Here is a 22,293-nt window from a genome sequence, read left to right as displayed (position 1 = left end):
TGGGATGCTTCATCACATCTCCACTTCTCCTCCATGTTAACCGAAGCCATGAAAGCTTGAACACGCCCTCGAGCAATGCATAGATGAGTAAGAGGCATGCCCTGTATGGCCTGGCCAGCCTCACGAAACAAAGGACAATTTTGTTTAATACCTCCTCAGACGCAGAAACCTTGACTTCAAAGCTTTTCTCCGAGGAATTGAAAGAACAATCATCACCAGGAGTTCCCATCATATACTGCAGAGAATCATTAAGTCTGCATCAACCACCTGTGAGGTAAAAGAAGACAAAAAAAAACTGCAAGAAGATATGAAGCAATACCTAGAAGGAGATGAACGAATCCTGTAGTGATCAATATGAAAAGAAAATCTCGAAGTGCTCTTTTATATTACACAAATTGACGAAAACTAAAAAAGAAAAACTTTTTACCCATACATAAAGGCTCTAGATACGGGATATCAGATGATTAGATACTTATCTATCTGGGATCATTGACTCACCTGGGCTGCTAAGAAGCCCGCTACTGCAAGAGCAAAGGCCAACGAAAGATAAAAAAAAGGGGTGGGGGTGGGAGTTGATACCCTTTTATACACGCAACATGTTGGGAGTTGAAACGGGAAAATGAATCCATCTTGGATTCGTGTACGGACGAAGGTAGCTGGACCCGCCAAGCTAACCCCTACGGACTAACTAGTGGCGCGCCAATACCGAGCCCGCTAGTCGCGTGGCCCCATGCTCGAGGGACAATTCTGCCTTTCCTGGTAAGCCTATTTTCTCCGTCTCTACCCCATTTTGCATGTCACCATCTATTGCTTACCCCGCAACAATGTCACTGTTACGTGCTAAGCAGGGGACTTAATGTTGATGGTGGTTTTTAGTTCAGGGTCAAAATTGTAAAATCCTGTATTTAACACGCTGTCATCCTGCAAAATAATAAAGGTCGTTTAAAAGTAATGAGTTTTCAAACCTCTTTACTTATATATGTATTGAGAAATTCAACATATTTATGAAATTTATCAGAATGGTTTATGAAGCAACCATCCCAGATATTCTATAAATTTCAACCTATCGCATTATTTACTAATGCATGACATGCCTAGTATTTTCCTATGCTATGTTCCCCAGCTGAACTTTCAATGTTGACATGACATGACGATTAATGTTCACTCTCGGCAGAGTAGCACGAATCTCTCGAAGTGTCAGTATTGAAATATGCATGAAAACACTCGCGTACGCTAAACCACCCTCGGACAAAGAGATTAGCGTGTTTACACGCCTTTTAATTAAAAGTTAGCGCGATCGAACGCTTTTAAATTCTTTAAGGGAAATCCAGACTGTCCATATCAGTCTTAAGGAATGAACACGGCCAAATGATTTGGCCACACAATTTAATAGGTCTAGCCTACTCCTAACAGGACTAGGCAATCGTCACGATAAACACCAGCGGGTCCACTAGAATCCCTTCCGGTCGAAACTCCTTAGCTCATCCGTTGCACATTCAAACGTTGTCCTGAACATGGGCGTTCACACTATTAAAATGAAGGCTCAAACGAGCTAGACCGACCATGACGGTCTTAGAAGCATCACATCCGTCCAACCTAGCCAGCCCAGTTGGACGGCGTAGATCATGTTTCAGGCGATCAAATAGGCGTCGTTGTGTTCACCGGCAACTCACCTTCATCTTTAGCCGATCGAACCTTACCCGACAATCCATAGGCGCATCAAAATGATTTCCCAAAATAGGATAATCGCATTGTTGAAAGATATCTCAAACGAGCTAAGACCGGCCAAAACGGTCTCAAAACATCACGACCGCCCAACTTAGATAGCCTAGTTGGACGACTTAGATCTTCCTTCGAATAATTAAAGAAGTGCAAACGTGTTCACCCTCGACCCAAATCCACACTTGGTCGATCGAATTGCTCATAGCAAGACTATAGCACATCAAATCGCCAGCCCAAAGTAGGGAGAACGCGCCGTTTGAAAACCCCTAAAGAATGCTTTGCGGCAACACCCTACTGCCACAAATCGATCATGACCACTCATCTTCGCCAGCCGAATCGAGTGGCTTAGATCTGATTTGAGATGGCCAAGGAGATATCAGCATGATCACGAGCGGCCCGTCTTTGCACATGGCCAAACGGCCTGTTCAAATCAGCGCCCAGCGCTTTGATTTGATTATACAAAAGAGGTTGGCCGGGCTTCCCCTAAACCCTAAAAACGCGTCAATGGCAATATGTAACTGCCGCAAATCATCTCGTCCATCCAAATTCTCCATCCTAGTTGGATGGTGTAGATTTATTTTTGGAAAACTAGCAAAGTAGCATTTTGATCACCGGCCATCCCTTTTCCACGGGGAGTGATCGACCAAGTGACAGCTCGACCATAGGGTCCTCGAACGATTACCCAAAGATGGCTGGTCGTGCTACTTTTAAGACTCTCAGTCTGTAATTGATTAGATCGAGCTCAAAAACAATGATGCTTCTAACACATTGATTATTTCCAGCTGCTTAGCGATGCTTTACATACATCGATTATAAGCAATGCTTCATAAATATCGGTTTTACAAATAATTTATTATTTGACCTAAAAGCACTGTGTGTTGATTACAGTGACGAGTCCCATGACTCGACCCACTTACTCGAGACATCAAACATGTCACAAATTGGGGGATACTCACTGGGGTATTGGTCAGACGGTTTACAACAATGCGGCGTGCAATGCGCCCATTACGAGAAAGTGTTAGGAAAGACGGACGGTTAACAGTAATAAGAGTACTGGGTGGCGTGTGATTAGTCTTCCCTCATAACGGAAACACGATGGTCACCACCTTCCGAACAAATCCATTTTTCCACTACTTAACTTCCTCCACTTCCTATGAGATCAGGGTACGCTCAATGACTTGTATAAATAGGTTTTCAACTTATTTCGACAATAACTGAACACAAGTGTTATCAACGCAAGTAGCTAGAAACCATTTTTCTGATACAAGTCATAAACAGCCACACCTTCATAATTCAACATTCTGATCTCAAACACCTTCTCCGCTTCCCTTCCTAAGATCAACCCTTCTCCTTCACCTTGTGATCGAATTGAATCTGGAACGGCCATTTCTTGGTTTAGGCTAGAGTCTTATATATTGATCTTTCAAACCTAAAAGTACTCCCGTGCAGTGCATTTGATTAGGGTTTGAATTCGTTTCTCATCAACACACCCTGAATTTACCAAAAACAGCAGAAACAGTTTTTGCCCTCAAACAGACGTCAAGTATGCATACGAGTTTGCAAATGAATTTTCGTATCCTGGAGCAGTATGCGAACGGTTATGCATACTTAAACCCTTGTAATTTGATTTTAAATGATGTTATGCATACCTGGTATGTGTACCATGTATTCCAAACATCCCGAACTATTATTTTCAAACCTAAATATTTAAGAACCTTAAACACAGATCAAGTTAGGTAGAAATGAACGATAAGAAAGGTACGTGGATCATTATAAGTTCTCTAAGCAAATAAAAAAACAAATCTTGCTCAAGTTTATAGACTTACCTTTTTAGAAGAATCCAGTTGAATTCTACAGCCTTACCGAACATAATTTGTGCGCCCCAATTTTCGTGATTCCCTCACCGTATACATAATAGGGTAATCCTTGGTGATGATGCACTTACAACACACTCAAGTTGTATTGAGGTGAACAATGTCTTGCTCGCCACAAGTGACTTTTGGATTATCATGAAAGAGATCGCTTTTAAAACCTTTCACATCCAAATCCATCTTTTCCAAAGAACTCTTTAAGTTCCAATATCATGGATACTGCCTTCTCCATAGTCATGAAATTTTCTAGGAGATCATTCCTTTTCACACTCAAAGCGTCACTGACTTTCTTTAGAACCCATTTATGAGTGCGTTTAGAAACAACCAGAACCTTCTTCCCGTTACTCTCTTCGAGATTTCACGAAAGAGAATTGGATTGACTATTCTTTTGCAAGTTAGTCTTTCTCCAATTGGGAACATCGGATCTTGTCTTAGTCTTTATGAAGTTATCCTTTTGATAACCATTACGATTGTCAAAAGGACTCGTATGACGTTTATAAGAAAATCTAGATTTATCACAACACTGATTCCTTTGCCTAAAGGTTGGACAGTTACAACCTGTAGCGTTAAGGGGATTAGTCTTAATATATGATCTTGGTTTCACAACTTCTTGTGATGCCCAAACAAGAACATCATGAAGTTTTTCATTCCTTATACGGAAACGACATCTCCTTTCCATGTGACCTTTATTTCCGCAATAGTGACAAACATAAGGAATGTTCTTACCTCGATCCGTGTGTGCTGACTTTGGAGGTTTACATACTTTTCTCTTTAGAACCTTAACTTCCGGTGAAGGTATTTCAATTTTGCCATCAGTGGAAACCTTTTGTTGCGAAGCATCACTAGCCTTGACAAATTTTACCTCTTTGCTAGTACTTGGAACATCTATTCCCTTATAGCCCAATCCTCGTGTATCACGATGATTTTTACTTCCTCCTGGCATAGTGGTTAATTTGCTTGAACTAGTATTGAACTTTTCCAAGTCATATTCCAACATCTTGATTTTATCAAGAGCAGCAGTTAAATCAGTCTCAAGGCGTTTTTCTCGAGCGAGATAAGCGTTTTCTCTGTCGTCAAAACTTGTTCGTTGGGAGTTAATCCTTGCTTCAGATTCTACAGGTTTCTCTTCCAACAAAAAACACTTTTGATAGAGATTATCACATTCAAGTGACTTCATACGTTGGTTTTCCTCAGAATCCTTGAGGATCGATTCGTTAGAACGATTCGAACCATAAACACCTGCATAAGATCTTCTCAATTTCTTGTTTTCTCGACAGAGAGGAGTCAGAAGAGGAGTGACATGAGAAGTTGGCATCTTCTTCTTTTCTAACGAATTCAAAACCTTCACATACTTAGATACTTCCTCATCAATATCTCTATCAATATCTGAATCACCTTCATCAGAAAGTTCATCCAACTGTTCTTCTAGGCGTGTTTCCCAGACTTCAACAGGTTTTACAGTAAGAGAATGTTTAGATACTGACCTAGATGTGATAGTCCTCTCCGGTGAATCCAATCTTTGAAAATCATCTGGTAATTTATGAACAAGTACATTATTAGAGATAGACTCGTCCATAATTAGATCGCTACAAGCACAGACTTAGGTGGTCTTAAACGTGTTTGCCTTCTTTGATACCAAATGAAAATACGGGGGTCTAACAACCACACCGAACAATCGTTTGGCAATCTGAGAGGACTTATTCCAATACACTTTCTAGAGAATCAATTAGAAAGTCAGACTCAATCTATAATAAAGTATATCAAAGAGTTTAATATCTCTAACTTCTTAGTTCAATCCGCAATCAGCAAATAGAAATCTGCGAGCCCGATTGAATAAGAGGAGTAACTTGAACGGTACCAAAGACCAATGTTCTAGTGTCAATCAATGTAAATCAACAACCCAAGGTTGGATATTCTAATTAATTGATCTTAACGCACAACCTGTGATATTTCAATTATATAACAAAATATAATGCGGAAAAGAAATAACACAGACACCAGAAGTTTTGTTAACGAGGAAACTGCAAATGCAGAAAAAACCCGGGACCTAGTCCAGATTGAACGCCACACTGTATGAAGCAGCTACAGACACTAGCCTACTACCAATTAACTTCGGATTGGACTGTAGTTGAACCCTAATCAATCTCACACTGATTCAAGGTACAGTTGCGCTCCTTACTTCTATGATCCCAGCAGGATACTACGCACTTGATTCCCTTAGCTGATCTCACCCACAACTAAGAGTTGCTACGACCCAAAGTCGAAGACTTTAATAAACAAATCTGTATCACACAGAAAAGTCTACGGTAATAGATAAATCTGTCTCCCACAGAAATACCTACGAGTTTTTTTTCGTCTTTTGATAAATCGAGGTGAACAGGAACCAATTGACAACCCAGACTTATATTCCCGGAGAACAGCCTAGAATTATCAGTCACCTCACAATAATCTTAATCGACTAGCGAAACAAGATATTGTGGAATCACAAACGATCAGATGAAGGTGTTTGTGACTACTTTTCTATCTTTCCTATCGAAGAAATTAATCTCAAGCCAATCTTACGATTGTACTCAAATACGATAGAAACAGCAAGATCAGATTACGCAACTACAGAGAAAATAGTTGGGTCTGGCTTCACAATCCCAATGAAGTCTTCAAGTCGTTAACCTATAGGGTCTCGCTAGAAACCTAAGGTTAAAGGAGAATCGACTCTAGCTAATACAACTAGTATCACACAAGAGGTGTGGGGATTAGGTTTCCCGGTTGCTAGAGTTCTCCTTTATATAGTCTTTCAAATCAGGGTTTGCAATCAATGTTAGCTTAGTAACAAATCATGCAATATTCACCGTTAGATGAAAACCTGATTAGATTCAAGCTAATATATTTCAACCGTTAGATCGAACTTAGCTTGTTACACACATATGAAATGCACGTTTATTTAGGTTTGTGTAACCGTACCCAAACATGTACATTTAGTTGGTTCAATAGTATTTAACCAAATGGTCAGACATATGAGCACTTTCATATCAACCATATTCATCTTAACCATAACTAGTTCAAATGACTCAAGAGAACTAGTTAGATAGTTGTTCAATTGCTTAGATCTCATAGAAGTGTATAAGACACAATCGAAGCAAAAATGATTTGATTCAGTCGAATCAATTCATGAACTTTATAGCCACGGGTTGCAAGTATGCTCCTTAGTTTATATAAGTTTAAGTTCACGAATAATCGTTTTTAGAAACTAACCCACTTAAGTACGCATACTGGTACGCGGACTTAAGTACCCGGAATAAGTTTGTTTTCAGTTCACAAACTCCAGTAGAAATTCACGGGATGTGAACTTCTGACAGTGCGCGTACTGGTACGCGGAATTCAGTCCCGCTTTTCCTGACCAGCAAAGTACGCATACTTTGGTTCAAGGAATAAGGACTTACACACGTATGAGTTATCACACAATGTTTATATCCTTTCAAGGTTATATTCTAAACTCTCATTTCAATCATTAAAACATTCTTAGAAGATGTTATATAGTTGTTGTTCACAAGCTATTTTTCGTCAAAGCAATTTTCAAGTAATTGAAACTAATATGACTTTCGTCACTAGTAAAGATAAACTTGGCCAAAGAGAAAGCTTACCAACACATATTTCGAGAAATAGATAAGCGAGATAAACTCGACACGAAATAGCAAATGTGTATAATCATAGTCTATATAGCAATACGACTTATGTCTCAAGATAAGAGATAGAGTAGATAGACTTTTGAGTGATAGATAAGTTCAAGTCTCCACATACCTTTTAGTAGATGAAGTTCCACCAGTTCCTTGAGTAGTTCATCGTCTTTGTATGATGATCGCCATGGAGTCTAGATCTCAACTACACTTTCTATCCTAGTCCGAGACTTAGCTAATAGTATACTAGAAATCAAGACTTATAGTTTTGATCACCAACATTGACAAACATGCTTGAGATTGCAACTCATGCGAGTTCGATCGAGCAGTGCTCTAACAAGCATATTCACCTTTTCTTAATTAATGTGCAACCACTCAAGGAAGGTTCTGGCCATCCGAGTTTCATGTACGAACTGACCTTTGAGAACCTGAGGTACCGACACCTTTAAAAGTTGTCTTGCATGCAGGGAATCAATACAGTTGTGGTGGATAATCAAATACAACCTCATTTCCAATAGGTGAAACCAAATCCAACTGCCTCCAATGGGAATCAATCGCCGAAAGAGGAATGGGAATACCCTGAGATCGATACTGCAATGTGGGCACATGGAAGTCCATATGTCTTCCATAAAATACATCCACAAAATATTTCACACATGCTCCCCATATTGTTATTTAGTCTAGCCAACTCCAAACATATTTTATCTAATGCATGTTGTGAAACATGGTGGTGCAGTTCCCTGAACTCCGCGATATTATGCTCATGTTTTCTAAAACTAATACTCTTTTGAAACACGACTTTAATAACCAAAAGATGAGAGCGGAACATATTTTGCATGTGATTCCAACATTCTAAAAATCCAACTCTATTATTTTCCAAGTACTGCTTAAAGACATTATGAGCACCTTCTACGCGATTAGTAGTTCTGATACCGTAATGTCTAATTTCTTTCGTTCATGCATATGCAAAATTAATCCTTGTTCGCCAACACTGTTTCGTGTATGTATTTTATTGCAGTCGAATACCGTCCATCGTATTTCTGAACAAAGGAGTCCAAAGACAAATCGAATAGAGTCACCGTTTTACTTCTAATTACACGCCCCCAATCATTTTCCAACTCCTCCAGCGGATTATTTTCATCCTCTTCACCCACTTGTATACCATTTTTTTATCCTTGCCTTTATTTTTTGTTTTGCCTTTACTGTTCTTATCTTTCAGTTGATTCACATTTTTTTTCTTTGTCGTAGCTGCAAGAAAGGTCGAATATACATTCTTCAGAATGTTCCAAGTACAAAGCAACCTCTTTGGATTGGGGAAAATAGTATTAATCCCACTGATCAACGCCTGCTTATTATCTGTATAACAATAACCAAGCAAGTGGAATAGTATAACGATTTCAAACATTTTAGTGCCCATTCATAGTTCTCTTTCACCTCGGCACACATAAAAGCAAATGCAATTGTGAAAGTTGAACTAGTGGATGTCATACCTGCAGCATGAAACAAAGGCATTTTTCATCTGTTGGTCTTGTATGTACAATCAATTATAACCACAAAAGGAAAGCATCTGGCGCACATGGTGAAATCTGTATTAGCCCAAAAAATGTTGGTTAGTTCATCACTCTCGGGAATTCGCCTATTCCATGTCACATAATGATTTTGATCAAGATACGCATGAAGTAGTTGTAACCTAGTCCTTCTCGCACTTTCAGATATACTATGCCTTAGTTTAGCATTACGAATAGTCCTCACAGTAGAAACATTATTTGGATACTTCTCATTTATAGTGTTGAGTATGCTTTTAGGTTTCGTGCCTCCGACCGCCAATAGAATAACATCTTTTTCTTCGTCGTTCATTAATCTAGCATCATATGCATGGACTAATAGACTTTCTGCATCCAAATGGTTATGATATCCAACCTTGACGGTTAATTTCCATGTATTAATATCTAGACATGCTGAACTTAGTCTAAAAGGACACTCACACTTTTTTTGTTGTTGTTCCTTTTCTTCGCTTCACATTTTGAATCAACAAACTTTTATCTACTTTGAAGATTTCTATGTTTTCCACTTCTTTCACATGCTAATTCAACAAACGAACCCTTACATCATTGATTTTACTTTCTCCCTTTACAATCACAATCACCATATTATTTTTCTTTCCCACATCACGGCACCATTCTACAACTTCATCTTTTGAACCAAAAATCTACACGATAAGTGTTAAACACATCAATGTTACTTCTACTGAATGACAAAACAATTTGATATTTTTGATATTATCAAGGTAGTTAATATCGCGTATCGGTCTCGTATCGGGCAGGTCCGATACACCTATACAAAAGATAATATCGGTTTTTATCGGTGATACATTATTAGAACTAGAATTTCAAACATATATAAAATCATAGTAAAAAATAATAAGAATCATGCATATATCTCAAATTTCCAAAATACAACGTGGTTTATTAATCAGCATTGTGATTGTTTTCCCATTATGTCGGTAAATTTTTCTTAGTATCCTTCACTTTTATCTTTTATATTTCCTTGCCTTGCAATCGAAATGTGGTTTCCATCTTATATCCTACCACACAGTCATTGATTTTATATCATAAATATATTAGGAATTTTTACCTTCTCCAATTGACGTTGTGCTTGTTTGTAAAGATTAGATGCATGTAGATGGAAAATTTATTCACTGAAACCAATTGTCGGTGTATAAGTAAACCTGATATATCGGTCTGTACCAGCCTGTACAACCGATAATAGCGTTTCATCTTTGTATCGCCGATATTTTCAATATCGTATAGGTTTTTTCCGATACCCGATAAAAACTTGTAATATCAGTCTGTACAATTGATATTGACTACCTTGGATATTACCTTACTGGTTGTAAAGGTTTTCATGGAATCAAATCCAAAAACTTTAACAGGTTCTGGCAGCTCAGAAGAATTTGAAGTGATAACATCTAAAGCGAGCCCCCCTTCTTTTTCTTCTGAACAAATTGATCTTTTTTATGTGTCCTCCAAACATACATATACCTGAGTTAAAATTTCTTCAATCTGATTGGGAATAACCTATTAAACAAGTTTGAAAATTATATTAAGTATGTTAGAAGTGTCAGATGAAAGAACTAAATATAAATACATAGGGTCATCCAGACATGAACATCCGGATACCTAAGTAGTCAGCCACAGGTGGTTAACCATAATGCATCACAATCATTTAGACTGAAGCGATCCAAGATACCTAAGTAGTTAGTCATTAGTGGTTGACTCTAATGCATCACAGTCAGACAGAAGCGATCTAAGCAGATTTAGTCATCAATAGAAGTCAGCTTCTATGACCGACTCTTGCAACATAATTCGATCATCTACGACTGACCGAGTTAAAAATAGGTGATAATCCATGAAGCCCCGTGGTCGAACATCTATTGCATACAAGGATCGTTCATCCTAGATAACCCAATAAGCCTCGTGGTCGATCGAACCCGGCCGAGTAGTTTTTCATCTGAATTTTTTACTGCTTAAGTTTTAACCATGAAAGAAACCAAAAAACAAAAAAACAAAGATGCTTACCTCTTCATTGTTTTCATAAACCTTAACTTCATTTGTACAACAAGGATTTTGTTCCGATTCATTTAGGGTTTGGCCTAGATTTTTAAAACTTGGGTCACTCATTGAATAAGTGTTATGACTAGGATTTGAATAATAATTGATTTAGTGAAGAAGAAAAAATGAAAAGAAACCCTAATTATAAACTTAGTGTAATGAAAAACGGTTAATTATTTTTGGGTGGTTATTTTGGATCATAAGTTGGATTTGACTTGACTTTTTTGGATTGTATTTAATCATCATCTTTAAAATAAAGTATATTTGAATTTTGAAAGTGGTATCTCGGTTGCATTTAACCTGAACGTGGATTATATTTAATCACTGCCTAACGAAATATTTACACTGAAGAAGAATTAAAGGTTACAATTTCCCATTAAAAGTTCACAATTTCGCAGAGATGTATTTCCAAAAGACTAATACATGCCCGTGCCATAATTTACTGTAATATTTTTCGTCTGATTTTCTAGATTTGTTGTTTACTGTGAGCGCCCCTCTTGCTTTTTCCTTTCTTCTCCTTCTTTTTGCTATGGGCGCCTCCAATTGGCTACCCTTGAGTCTTGACTTTTCTTTCGTTGATCTTTTCTTCGTCACAAGTCACAAGACTCACAAGTTCACGTTTCTATAAGTAGCGGCCAACTCTAATTAGGGTTTTATGATTTTGAAGAGATGAAGGAGGAGAAGATGAAGTTACTGTTCCCAGCTGATAATCCACCACTTTCAGTCATCGCTGCTGCAAAAATCTCTAACGTTGCTGTCTTAGCGGATTCAAGTCTTCCTCCTGGTTCTAATCCATGTTTCATCTTCTCTTCTTCTGGGTAAATCTCAACTCTTCTTATGTTTTTACTACATCTTTGTCTTGATTGTAGTATATGCCTTCGAATTTAAACAACACGTGGTTTAATTAGGGTTTTCTATTGTTATCTGTATGAAATTGCTCAGAATGTACAAACATTATCCTACTGTCGATAACCTAATATCCTGGTTTCTGAATTGCATAGATCTAGTATTTATGGAGACAGTTGAATAGCGTTTTAGGTTTTGAAAAGGAAATGTATAGCTATCTTTCTCTTCTTGGGTATCCATTAAATAGTCCATGTTTAGTCCATATTTAATCTGGTAATGGTTGATTGGGTTAATTGAATGTTAGGATTGATTCTCAGGCTATACATAATTGACAGATACTAATCTCGCATGTTTTAGCTCTTCTTTGGTAATTATCAGTTCGTTATTATAGCAATTGCTGGATCAGCTTTCCATACTTAATAGTGATTCTTCTTCACTTTATATGGTGTTTCAGATTGAAATTGCAAGGAACTAATGTACTGTTACGCTATCTTGGTCGTGTATCATCGTTACCTAACTTTTATGGACAAAATGCATTCGAATCTGGCCTGGTAATACTACTTTGTTGTGTAGAATTTTTCTTTTGATTTCCAGAATACAGATTGTTGCCATTAGTTGATGTCTCCAATTGCTTTTGGTCTCTTGTGTTTCAGATTGACGAGTGGTTAGAGTATAGCTGTGTCTTATCAGTAGGTTCTGAATTTGAGAATGCATGCAAGCATGTGGATAGTCATCTGTCTCTGCGGAGTTTCTTGGTTGATCATCATTTGTCAGTTGCAGATATTGCAATTTGGTCAGGTCTTGCAGGTGAACAATTCATATCTAGGTTTTACTATTTGGTTACAGTTTTTCTTTTTTTTTTTGAAGTGATATGATATGTTTATCTTTATAGTCTATTTTGTTGTCTATTACAGGCAGTGGACAAAGATGGGAGAGTTTAAGGAAGTCGGCAAAGAAGTACATGAATTTAATTCGCTGGTTCAATTCGATAGCAGAAGAGTTTAAGGAGTTGCTTGATGAGGTTTTATCGGCATATGTTGGTAAACGAGGGGTAGAGAAACCAGCTGTGATCAAGGCAAAGGAAACAGAACAGAATGTTAAGGCGACAAATACAGAGACAAACGACAAGGGTAAAGCTGCTAGTCGGGCTACTTTTGAAGTGGACCTTCCTGATGCTAAAGTTGGAGAAGTGTGCTTACGATTTGCCCCAGAGCCCAGCGGGTATCTTCATATTGGGCATGCGAAAGCAGCACTCCTTAACCTATACTTTGCACAGAGATATAATGGTCGAATAATTATTCGTTTTGATGACACAAATCCTTCCAAAGAGAGCAATGAGTTTGTGGAAAGTCTACTGATTGACATCAAGACCCTGGGTATCAAATGTGATGTTGTTACCTACACATCTGACTACTTCCCTCAGTTGATGGACATGGCTGAGAAGTTGATACGTGAAGGTAAGGCATATGTTGATGATACCCCACGAGAGCAGATGAAGATAGAAAGGATGGATGGAATTGAATCACAATCTAGGAGTAATACCCCAGAGAAAAATATGGAATTATGGAAGGAAATGATCGCAGGGTCAGAGAGGGGTCTGCAGTGCTGTCTTCGGGGTAAGTTAGATATGCAGGACCCAAATAAGGCACTCCGAGATCCTGTTTATTACCGTTGCAATCCAGTTCCTCACCATCGTATTGGTGACAAGTATAAGATATACCCAACATATGATTTTGCATGTCCATTTGTCGATGCAATTGAAGGTATTACACATGCACTCCGTTCTAGTGAGTATCATGATCGCAATGCACAGTATTACAGAATTCTTGGGGACATGGGACTACGGGGGGTTCAAATTTATGAGTTTAGCAGGTTAAATATGGTGTATACGCTTCTTAGCAAGCGTAAACTTCTTTGGTTTGTTGTAAATGGTAAGGTTGACGGATGGGATGATCCTCGTTTCCCTACTGTGCAAGGAATCGTACGTCGAGGCTTGAAAATTGAGGCATTAATTCAATTCATTCTTGAACAGGTAAGAGCATTTTTCACTAAGATTTTTGAACTTGTGTTTGGTAGAGTTTGTTTTCCATGAATTTACTGAGATTGCCATATATGGGGGATAGAGACTGAATGTTAATACTAATAGTTAAATCACATTATTTTCCAGAGGTTAATATTTGCTTCATATTTTAAATTCTTGGTGTAGGGAGCATCGAAAAATCTCAATCTCATGGAGTGGGACAAACTCTGGACAATTAACAAGAAAATAATTGATCCTGTTTGTGCAAGACACACTGCTGTCCTTGAAGAACGCCGTGTGATGCTAACCCTGATTGATGGACCTGAAAAACCATTTGTCCGCATATTACCTCGGCATAAGAAGTTTGAAGGCGCTGGTACCAAAGCCACAACATACGCAAAGAGAATTTGGTTGGACAATGCTGATGCTTCCCTTATAACAGTAGGTGAGGAAATCACACTGATGGATTGGGGAAATGCAATTATCAAAGAAATAAAGAAGGATCAAGACGGGATTGTCACAAACATGACTGGAGTTCTTCACCTTGAAGGATCTGTTAAGACCACCAAACTGAAGCTTACATGGCTAGCTGAAATGGACGAGCTCGTGAATCTGTCATTGGTCGAGTTGGACCATCTCATCACAAAGAAGAAGGTAAGTGTGTTGTTATTTGGTTTCTTTTTAATGTTGGTTGAATTTACTATGTGGTTTGATGATTGATATACTTTTTATTATGGTTATGATTATTGCAGCTAGAAGAAAATGAAGATTTCGTCGATGTGCTAAATCCTTGCACTAAGAAGGAGATTCTAGCAATTGGAGATTCCAACATCCGTAATCTGAAGCAAGGAGAGATAATACAACTGGAGAGGAAGGGATATTTCCGATGTGATGTTCCTTTTATTAGACCCTCCAAGCCTGTAGTTCTGATTGCAATTCCAGATGGTAGACAACAGAAGTAAACCTTGTGAGGTAGAAATGTGGTTATGGATTTTATCAGTTTTACTTTCTTTCTTTTGTCCGTCTTAAATTAAACTAGGGATCTACTGTGAGTGTGTTTAAGTATTTTTTACAAGTATATCCTTATGGATAATAACTTGTAAAACTTAGAAATGATTTATTTCTTAAACGGGGAACTTTTTGTGTAGCGCATTTCGCCATTTTTTCATACATGAAACCCGCCATTAAAATTCCATATATGTATAACCCATATTTAAGTATCAGTAGGCACTTAGTTCAGCTGGTCATCCTCGTTTCCCAAAGTTTCATGCATTCGAGGAGGTTCCAGGTTCGAGCGCTTAATGGCGTAATATTGTAAGAATTAACATGAAAGGTAGTGTTAGCTTGCCCCTTTTGTGACATCATCTCAGCCCCCATTCGCTTTGGCTCCTTTGGCTAGCTCGGCAACCTGATCAATTAATATAGTAGTATGTCGTTGGAGCTTAGCTTGGTAGGCTTCAAACTAGTTCATGTAATATTCTTTATCCAATAATTAAAAAAATGTTTTAACAAATTATAATCCCTAAAAAAACTCCATAAATAATTCTTTGACTTCCCTAGAATAGTTCTCTCCTAAAATATCTCCATAATTGATGTTTATTTTTTTCTCTCCTAAAAAAGAGCTCGCCTAACTAACCTATTTTTTACCGTTTTGTTTATCTTTCATTTTTTTGTTCCCACAATTATTCTCTTTTTTTTATTTCAATCGACCAAAAAAACCTAACTATCATCATGGAGTTCTAAGAAAAATCAAGTTTTCAAGATGTGCAATTAGTGAAACATTCCTTTTTTCACACTAATTATATTTGGTGAAAATTCTAATTTTCCGTGAAAACTTTAGTTTTTTTATCCGTAATAATATTATGTGATAAGTGAAAATTACAATTTTTTTGGTTTCACCAATTGGTAATCACAATTATCACCTTTAGCAATGGTTTGTATCCGGTGAAAATCGTAATTTTCATCAAAAATTACAGTACCTTTTAGAAAACAAACTCAATAGGGAAAAATAGTAATTGAAATAAAAAAACGAAAAGCAAAAACAGATTCAGAAAAAAAACGAAGGTGGTGGAGAAGTCACTGGCGATTAAACTCATGGAGCCGTACATATTTATCATGGCTTGATTGGGGTATACCCATATTAATTGGGGTATACCTAATGAGACAAAACCCAAGACATTTAGAAGTAAAATAGGCCACCCCTTAGCCATATATTTTCTAAATGGCTAATATATCCTTGTTTAATTAGCACTAAAAATTCTGATTACGTTAATTAATTGAGTTTAGATTAAAATTTTGAAATTATGAATTCAGTAAATTAAACCTTTTGTCTGTCTTATGAGTTCGATTTCGATCAAAAATTTTGGTTTTGAAAATGTGAAAGGTCGGCAAGGTCGACTTTTGAATAAGGTGTCGACTATGTTTCGCCGGCATGGTCGACATTTGAATAAGGTGTCGACTAAGTCTACCCGGCATGGTCTGCGGATGAAGAAAACACAGACCCTTTTTAGGCCGGAATGGTCTTTGAATGAAGAATATGCCGACTATCTTGGGCCAGCAATCTTATGGTCGGCATGTAAATATTTCCTACAATGCCGGCTATCATATAGTCGGCATGCAAATAATTTCTAACATTGCCGGATGACGTATAGTTGGCATGCAAATAATTTCTAACGTTGCCGGCTGTTGAAAAGTTGGCAACGTAACCTTGCCGACCTTTAGTTATACCCAACAGAAAACAGAATATGGGAAGATGTAATTCACTTTATTCATGCAATTTTGGTTACTACATTGATTGAAACATAAAATCTAAATCCTTGTCGACAGAACAACGAATGCACTTAGCATGTGCACCAAGCCTTTGAACTTCTAGGCGACCCTAGTGGATGGGTTATAGTCTAATGAGGGTTTATATAAAGATCTACCCACAAAACCTACACTAAAACTTCTAAAGTCATCAATCTTCGCCCGAGGAATCCGATGACGATACACCCTCCACCATCTCCGGGGCATACTCCGGAATTTCGGATATCATGAATTGATAGCTTACATCGAATGCGAATGCTTCCCCATTTTCCTCCAAGTAGCGCGCGTTGACGACTTCATGCTACAAAAACACAAACACAAACTTACTTTGTTAGTGCGGTTTAAGTTGGAAGATCAAACAACATGGATCACATAAAATAAACAACAAAAATGCTTACAAATTGTTCAATGGACAAGTTGAAGTTGGTAGCGTTGACAATCGGTTTTTGGATAGCTAAATAAGTATCGCATTTTCGATGACTAGGTGCCTATCATAAATTTGTTGAACACTTCTTCCATTAGGATTCCCAAAGTTTTTCCTATATTTGTTATATACCCTAGAACAAAAGGTTTCGGCATCCACCCTTACGGAGGACTGCCTTCTAACTCGAGTTTCTGCGTACCAAGCTTTGGTGATTGCCAAATCTTCATTTGAATCAAATGATGTCATTGTTGTATGTAGAGAGCTATCGGGTGAGTTAGATGGAATATATGATGATATGAGCTTTGGAGAGTATATGAAAATAGTTGTGTGTTGTTTCGTAGAGAGAAGTAGTGTATTTATAGGATGGTGCCCAAATTTGGCCGTTATGGTAGTCAATCAATGCAATTGTACTTGCAAAAATTTGAATTTTGAATTCGCCGATGAGGTTTTTGTTTCCCCAATATGCCGATTACGTTTGGTTGGAAGGGTCGTAATTTTCTTACCCTGCCGACTTTATTATGATTTTAGGCATCAAGAGTTCATTTTCTTCTCTATAACCGTCGGGAAGGTATTTGGTCATCAGCGTGCCAACTATGATATAGTCGGCAGGATCGTATTTTATAACCATGCCGACCTTATTATGATTTTAGGCATCAGGAGATCATTTTATTCTGTATAACCGTCGGGAAGGTATTTGGTCAGTAGCGTGCCGGCTATGATATAGTCGGAAAGATCGTATTTTATAACCATGCCGACCTTATTATGATTTTAAGCATCAGGAGAAGGTATTTTCTGCAACACGTAGTCGGCAGGGTCAATAACAGAATACCTTGCCGGCTACTAAACAGCTGGCTAGGTATGAATCTGCTTACTTTGCCGACCCTGGTATGCAAACTTCTTCTGCTGTTAGGGCCGGTAGTCTGACAGCTCACAACCTTACCGACCCTAGTTTAGTTGGCAATGCAACTTAACAAAAGCATGCCCGAGGAACTATTTAAACTTTACATAGCTAAATAAACCATTCATTCAACAACTAGAAATCCAACACTTTTTGTCCAAAATACAAAAACATGTCCCATAAACCTTAAAAAAAAACATTTGTCCAACCGTTAACCTTAACATTTGTTTACCACAACATAAAGAAATAAACTAGAAATGCATTCATTCACCACCACAACCACGACCACGGCCCCGTTTAACATTATCAAGACCACCACTACCATCACCGCGGGAACGAGCCATATTTTTGTCAGCATTCATCTTGGCTTGTGCTTCTCTCCTGGATTTTTCTTCCCTCTTTACTTCAGCATCGGCTTGCTTGAACAATTCATAGGCATCCTCATTGTCAACAGTGGTAGCATAGTCAATGTGTTTGGTTTGCTCTTCAATCGACAAAGGCTCTCCTCTGTCTCTCGCGCAACAAATTACCTTCACAAAGGTTTTCAAATGCTCCTTCTATTTTCAATTAAACAACAAACAATTAATAAAATGATTCGATAATGTCATCTTCAAACAGTAAAAGCAATCCTAAAATACTTACAAAGAACTTAAGACTTATTGTTGGGTCTTTCGCTGCCATCTTGTTCTTACGAGCCAATAGTTCAGCAGTCGGTTCCCTAATCACAGTAGGACGAGCCCAACCCAAGTACCACGTCATGTATTTCTCATGAGATTCATGACCTTCGGTCACCTCGTCCAAAAGACTCGTATAGACTTTACGACCACGTCTTCCGTTCCAATGCTCGTTAACTGGCGCTGGAGCGTAACGGACGTCAATACCTTTTTGGGACGTGCTGCACTCCCCCCCTTACGAATTTAAAGAACGGCTCAGCATTGAAATTGGGTTCTTCTTGGACGTAACCCAATTGTCGCATTACCCGATGTGGATCGTACATTGAAAATCCATGGGAGAACATCAAGGGACCGTAGTATAATGCAACATCATCTCTCATTTGGATTAAAGCTTGATTTCTAGCATTTTGATACGGTTCAAATATTACCTCATTCCCAGTCAATTTGTCCAAGGCGATTCGCACGTTCATAAGCTGCTGCGGCATATCATTAACCACCCTTAAAACTGTATCTTTGTCTTCTTGGCTTATCAATCGCAATATTCTCATTTACTTTTACGTAGGAGTTGGAAAGGAAGCGCTCATATATCCAAACCTATGCAAACACAAAGTTTAGTAAGAATCTTATCTTACTAGAATTTTACAAATATAAATGATATAGACAATAAAATTACCTGGAAGACATATATTTCCGTTAACTTTCTCAGTGAGTTCCCTTGAAGCCTTTCTCAACTCATTGTTCAAGAAGGATACCACCGCAGTACCCCAAGAATACTCATGCATCTTATCTAAGGGATCCAATAGTTGCATATACCTGACATCTACCAAGCTTCCAGAACTGTCGGGAAGATACATTTGCCAAGGACGTATATCAAATAAGCTGACGCGGTAGCATTGATTCGCACCAAGTCCACCCTTCTTTCCTCATCATAGATTTTCTTGCTCCCAGATAATGTGTCCCTCAACTTCTTCAGATTAAATTTCTTGCTTAGATGATCATCCTTCATCATAAGAATAGACTCCGTCTCAATCCGATCCCAACCGAACAAAGTTCTGGTCAATTTGAAGATATCCTCCCAAGAAATGCCATTATCGAAGCCCTCACTGATTGATTTTCCCTCAACCTCAAGGCCTAGAATTTGATGAGCATCATCGGGAGTTATCGCCATCTCACCGAATGTGAATAACATTGTATCAGTCTCTCCGTAGAACCTCTCACAGAATGCAGATACGGTAACTCTATCATGCTCAATATTCGAACTCTCAGGCCACAACCCGGAGTTCTTGACAATATCCTGCACATCGTCACATTCCTTTTCAAGATCCCAATTCTTAGGCACTGAACATGAAGCTTGGTGCCTCATGATACGAATGGCATGCTTGTGATCCTAAATACCAAAAACACAAAATGAAAAGAAATACAAAAACTTGACGCAAATTTAACATAGATACACTTAAATAAAAAACAAAGACAAATTGAAAATACTTACGACAGTATTTTGTATTTGACATGCCCATGAGTCTTTGTATCCAAAATAACATCTCCACCATCTTCTGGGGTCCCCTTTAGAGGCTCACCTAGTTTCAGTTTAACCATCAAGTGAGGAGGAGGCATGTGAGAATCAGCTGGTTTAGTGATAACCCTCTTCTTCTTTCCGGTTTCATTTGAAGTTGAAGCTTGGGTTTGTTGATCATTAGCTTGAGTTTGTTCTCCATCTTCTTCTTCTTCTTCTTCTTCTTCTTCTTCTCCTTCTCCTCCTCCTTCCTCTACCTCTTCAACAATTTCATCTTCGATATCCTTATCTTTATCTCCATTACCATCATTATCATCATAATTACCTCCTCCAACAAGTGGCATGTCTTGATCACCATCATCATCATTATTGTTACCTTCTCCAGCAGTTGGAGTTCTTTCAACAACATCATCATCATCATCGTCTCTTCTAAAAGATGGAATTGATTGGTCTTCATCTGAAGTTTCATCCGAATCATTTGGTTCCGGTGGTGGTTGAGAATCATTCCGTACACGGATCTTGACCGTTCCAGGCTCAAAAAATGCCCCTCGATATGTTGCAGTCAAGAGTTTTTCACCAACACGAGGAGGTCTTGAAGGAGGAGTAACAGTTTTCTTCTTTCCCTTTTGCGACCTAAACAAGAAAAATTTTAAAAAAATCAACAGTCATTGGAGTCGACAAATATAACCTTGTCGGCGACACAAAAGTCGGAAGGGTCTATAACTATAATCCTTGCTGGCTAAACCATAGTCGGCAGGGTCTTAATCAAATAACCTGTCGGCGTAATAAAAACTCAAATAACTTGAAGGCATCATGAGACACAAAAAAATTGAAATACAGTCAGCAGGGTAAAAAATTATAACCCACCGACTTAAAAAAAAACTAATGCCGGCAGGTTCCTAGGTTGAATACCTTGCCGACCCTGTAAGTAGCAGTTATAGATATTAACAGCCGTCAGGATCTTCAACCTAAGAGCTTGCCGGCTAAACCTAGCTATGAAACGTCAGCAAGGTCATGGAACAAACACCTTGCCGGCTAAATAACTGCAAATTCAGAATTTTGATTTTTCTGACCTAATTTGACATGCAAACATGAAGTTGAAGTACTAGAGTGAGTTTAAGTAGGCCCTTACTTTCTCAATCGCGTCATTTCTCCGTTTTCAGCGCCTTTGATTTCTTCTTCTTCAACCGCTTTGTTCTTCTCTTTCTTTTGAATTAACAAAGCAATTCCAAGGTTGTATTCATTGGGTTTTCGATTAATTTTTGTTTTTCATACAATTAAGTTTCGGCCGTGGTGGCTCCATGTTTGAAGATTAATCGGAATTTTCGAATCGACGAGTTTTGATGGTGGTGTGATGGAGAGTCGGTATGGTTGTGGAGGAGAAGAAGAAGAGAAGAAGGAAGAAAAAAAAATTGATTTAGGGTAATAAGAATTATAAAGAGTAAGGGTAGTATTGTAACTTCGCTCATTAGGAATTCCCCTTAGCCTTTAATACAAGTCCACTTAAAATTGGGTATACATATACCCCAATCAAACTAATTTTGTTCTTTGATAGTAATAATAGGAAAGAAAAGAAAGGCATGACACGTAGTTAATGCATATACGTTGCATGTTATGCTAGCAAATATTGACTATCCTTATCTCAGCTTAACTAAAAGAGAAGTCGTTCCCGCTTCTACCGCCCACATATATGTCATAAACATTTGTCCGTAAATTAATGATTTTATTTTTTTATTTATTTTATGTGATGGATAAAGGTTAATTGGGTCATGTACGAAGTTTGAAAATCTAAATTCAATCTAAAACTACTAATCTTAACAGCACATCTTATGTTTTGGGCTAGACATATATATCATTTTATTGATGGATTTATGGAAATGAGAGGGTTCAAACTTGGGTTACTCGTAAATTTTCACTTTCTAAAACTATCATTTCAATTGATTATTGGTACTATAAAAAATATGTATAATTTGATAGTCATGTTTATATTCATTACGTAGATAGGCGTTTTAAAATGTTTTTCAACGGTATAAAATTTACGAAAAACCATGGTATGGTTTAAGAAAATGAAAATTTCTGAGTAACTCAAGTTTGAACCCTCTTCCTTCCATAAACCATCAATAACAAGATATATATGTCTAACTCAAAACATATGTGCGGTTAAGATTAGTAGTTATAGATTGAATTTAGATTTTCAAACTTCCTACATGACTAAATTAACCTTTATCCATCACATAA

General features: G+C 37.9%; 1 protein-coding gene across 1 annotated transcript; it reads left to right on the top strand.

The window, feature by feature from the left end:
- Positions 1-11,503: 11,503 nt before the first annotated feature.
- LOC113347096 (glutamate--tRNA ligase, cytoplasmic-like) lies at positions 11,504-14,935 on the top strand. Its single transcript, XM_026590685.1, has 6 exons — positions 11,504-11,693; positions 12,176-12,272; positions 12,375-12,528; positions 12,636-13,753; positions 13,928-14,395; positions 14,494-14,935. The coding sequence occupies exons 1-6, from the start codon at positions 11,545-11,547 to the stop codon at positions 14,701-14,703; spliced, it is 2,196 nt and encodes a 731-aa protein (XP_026446470.1). The 5' UTR covers positions 11,504-11,544; the 3' UTR covers positions 14,704-14,935.
- Positions 14,936-22,293: the final 7,358 nt, after the last annotated feature.

The sequence above is a fragment of the Papaver somniferum genome, chromosome 2 (genome assembly GCF_003573695.1).
Source record: "Papaver somniferum cultivar HN1 chromosome 2, ASM357369v1, whole genome shotgun sequence".
Classification (NCBI taxonomy): domain Eukaryota; kingdom Viridiplantae; phylum Streptophyta; class Magnoliopsida; order Ranunculales; family Papaveraceae; genus Papaver; species Papaver somniferum.
The sequence above is the reverse complement of the archived record's forward strand: the minus strand, read 5'-3'. Positions and strand labels throughout refer to the sequence as shown.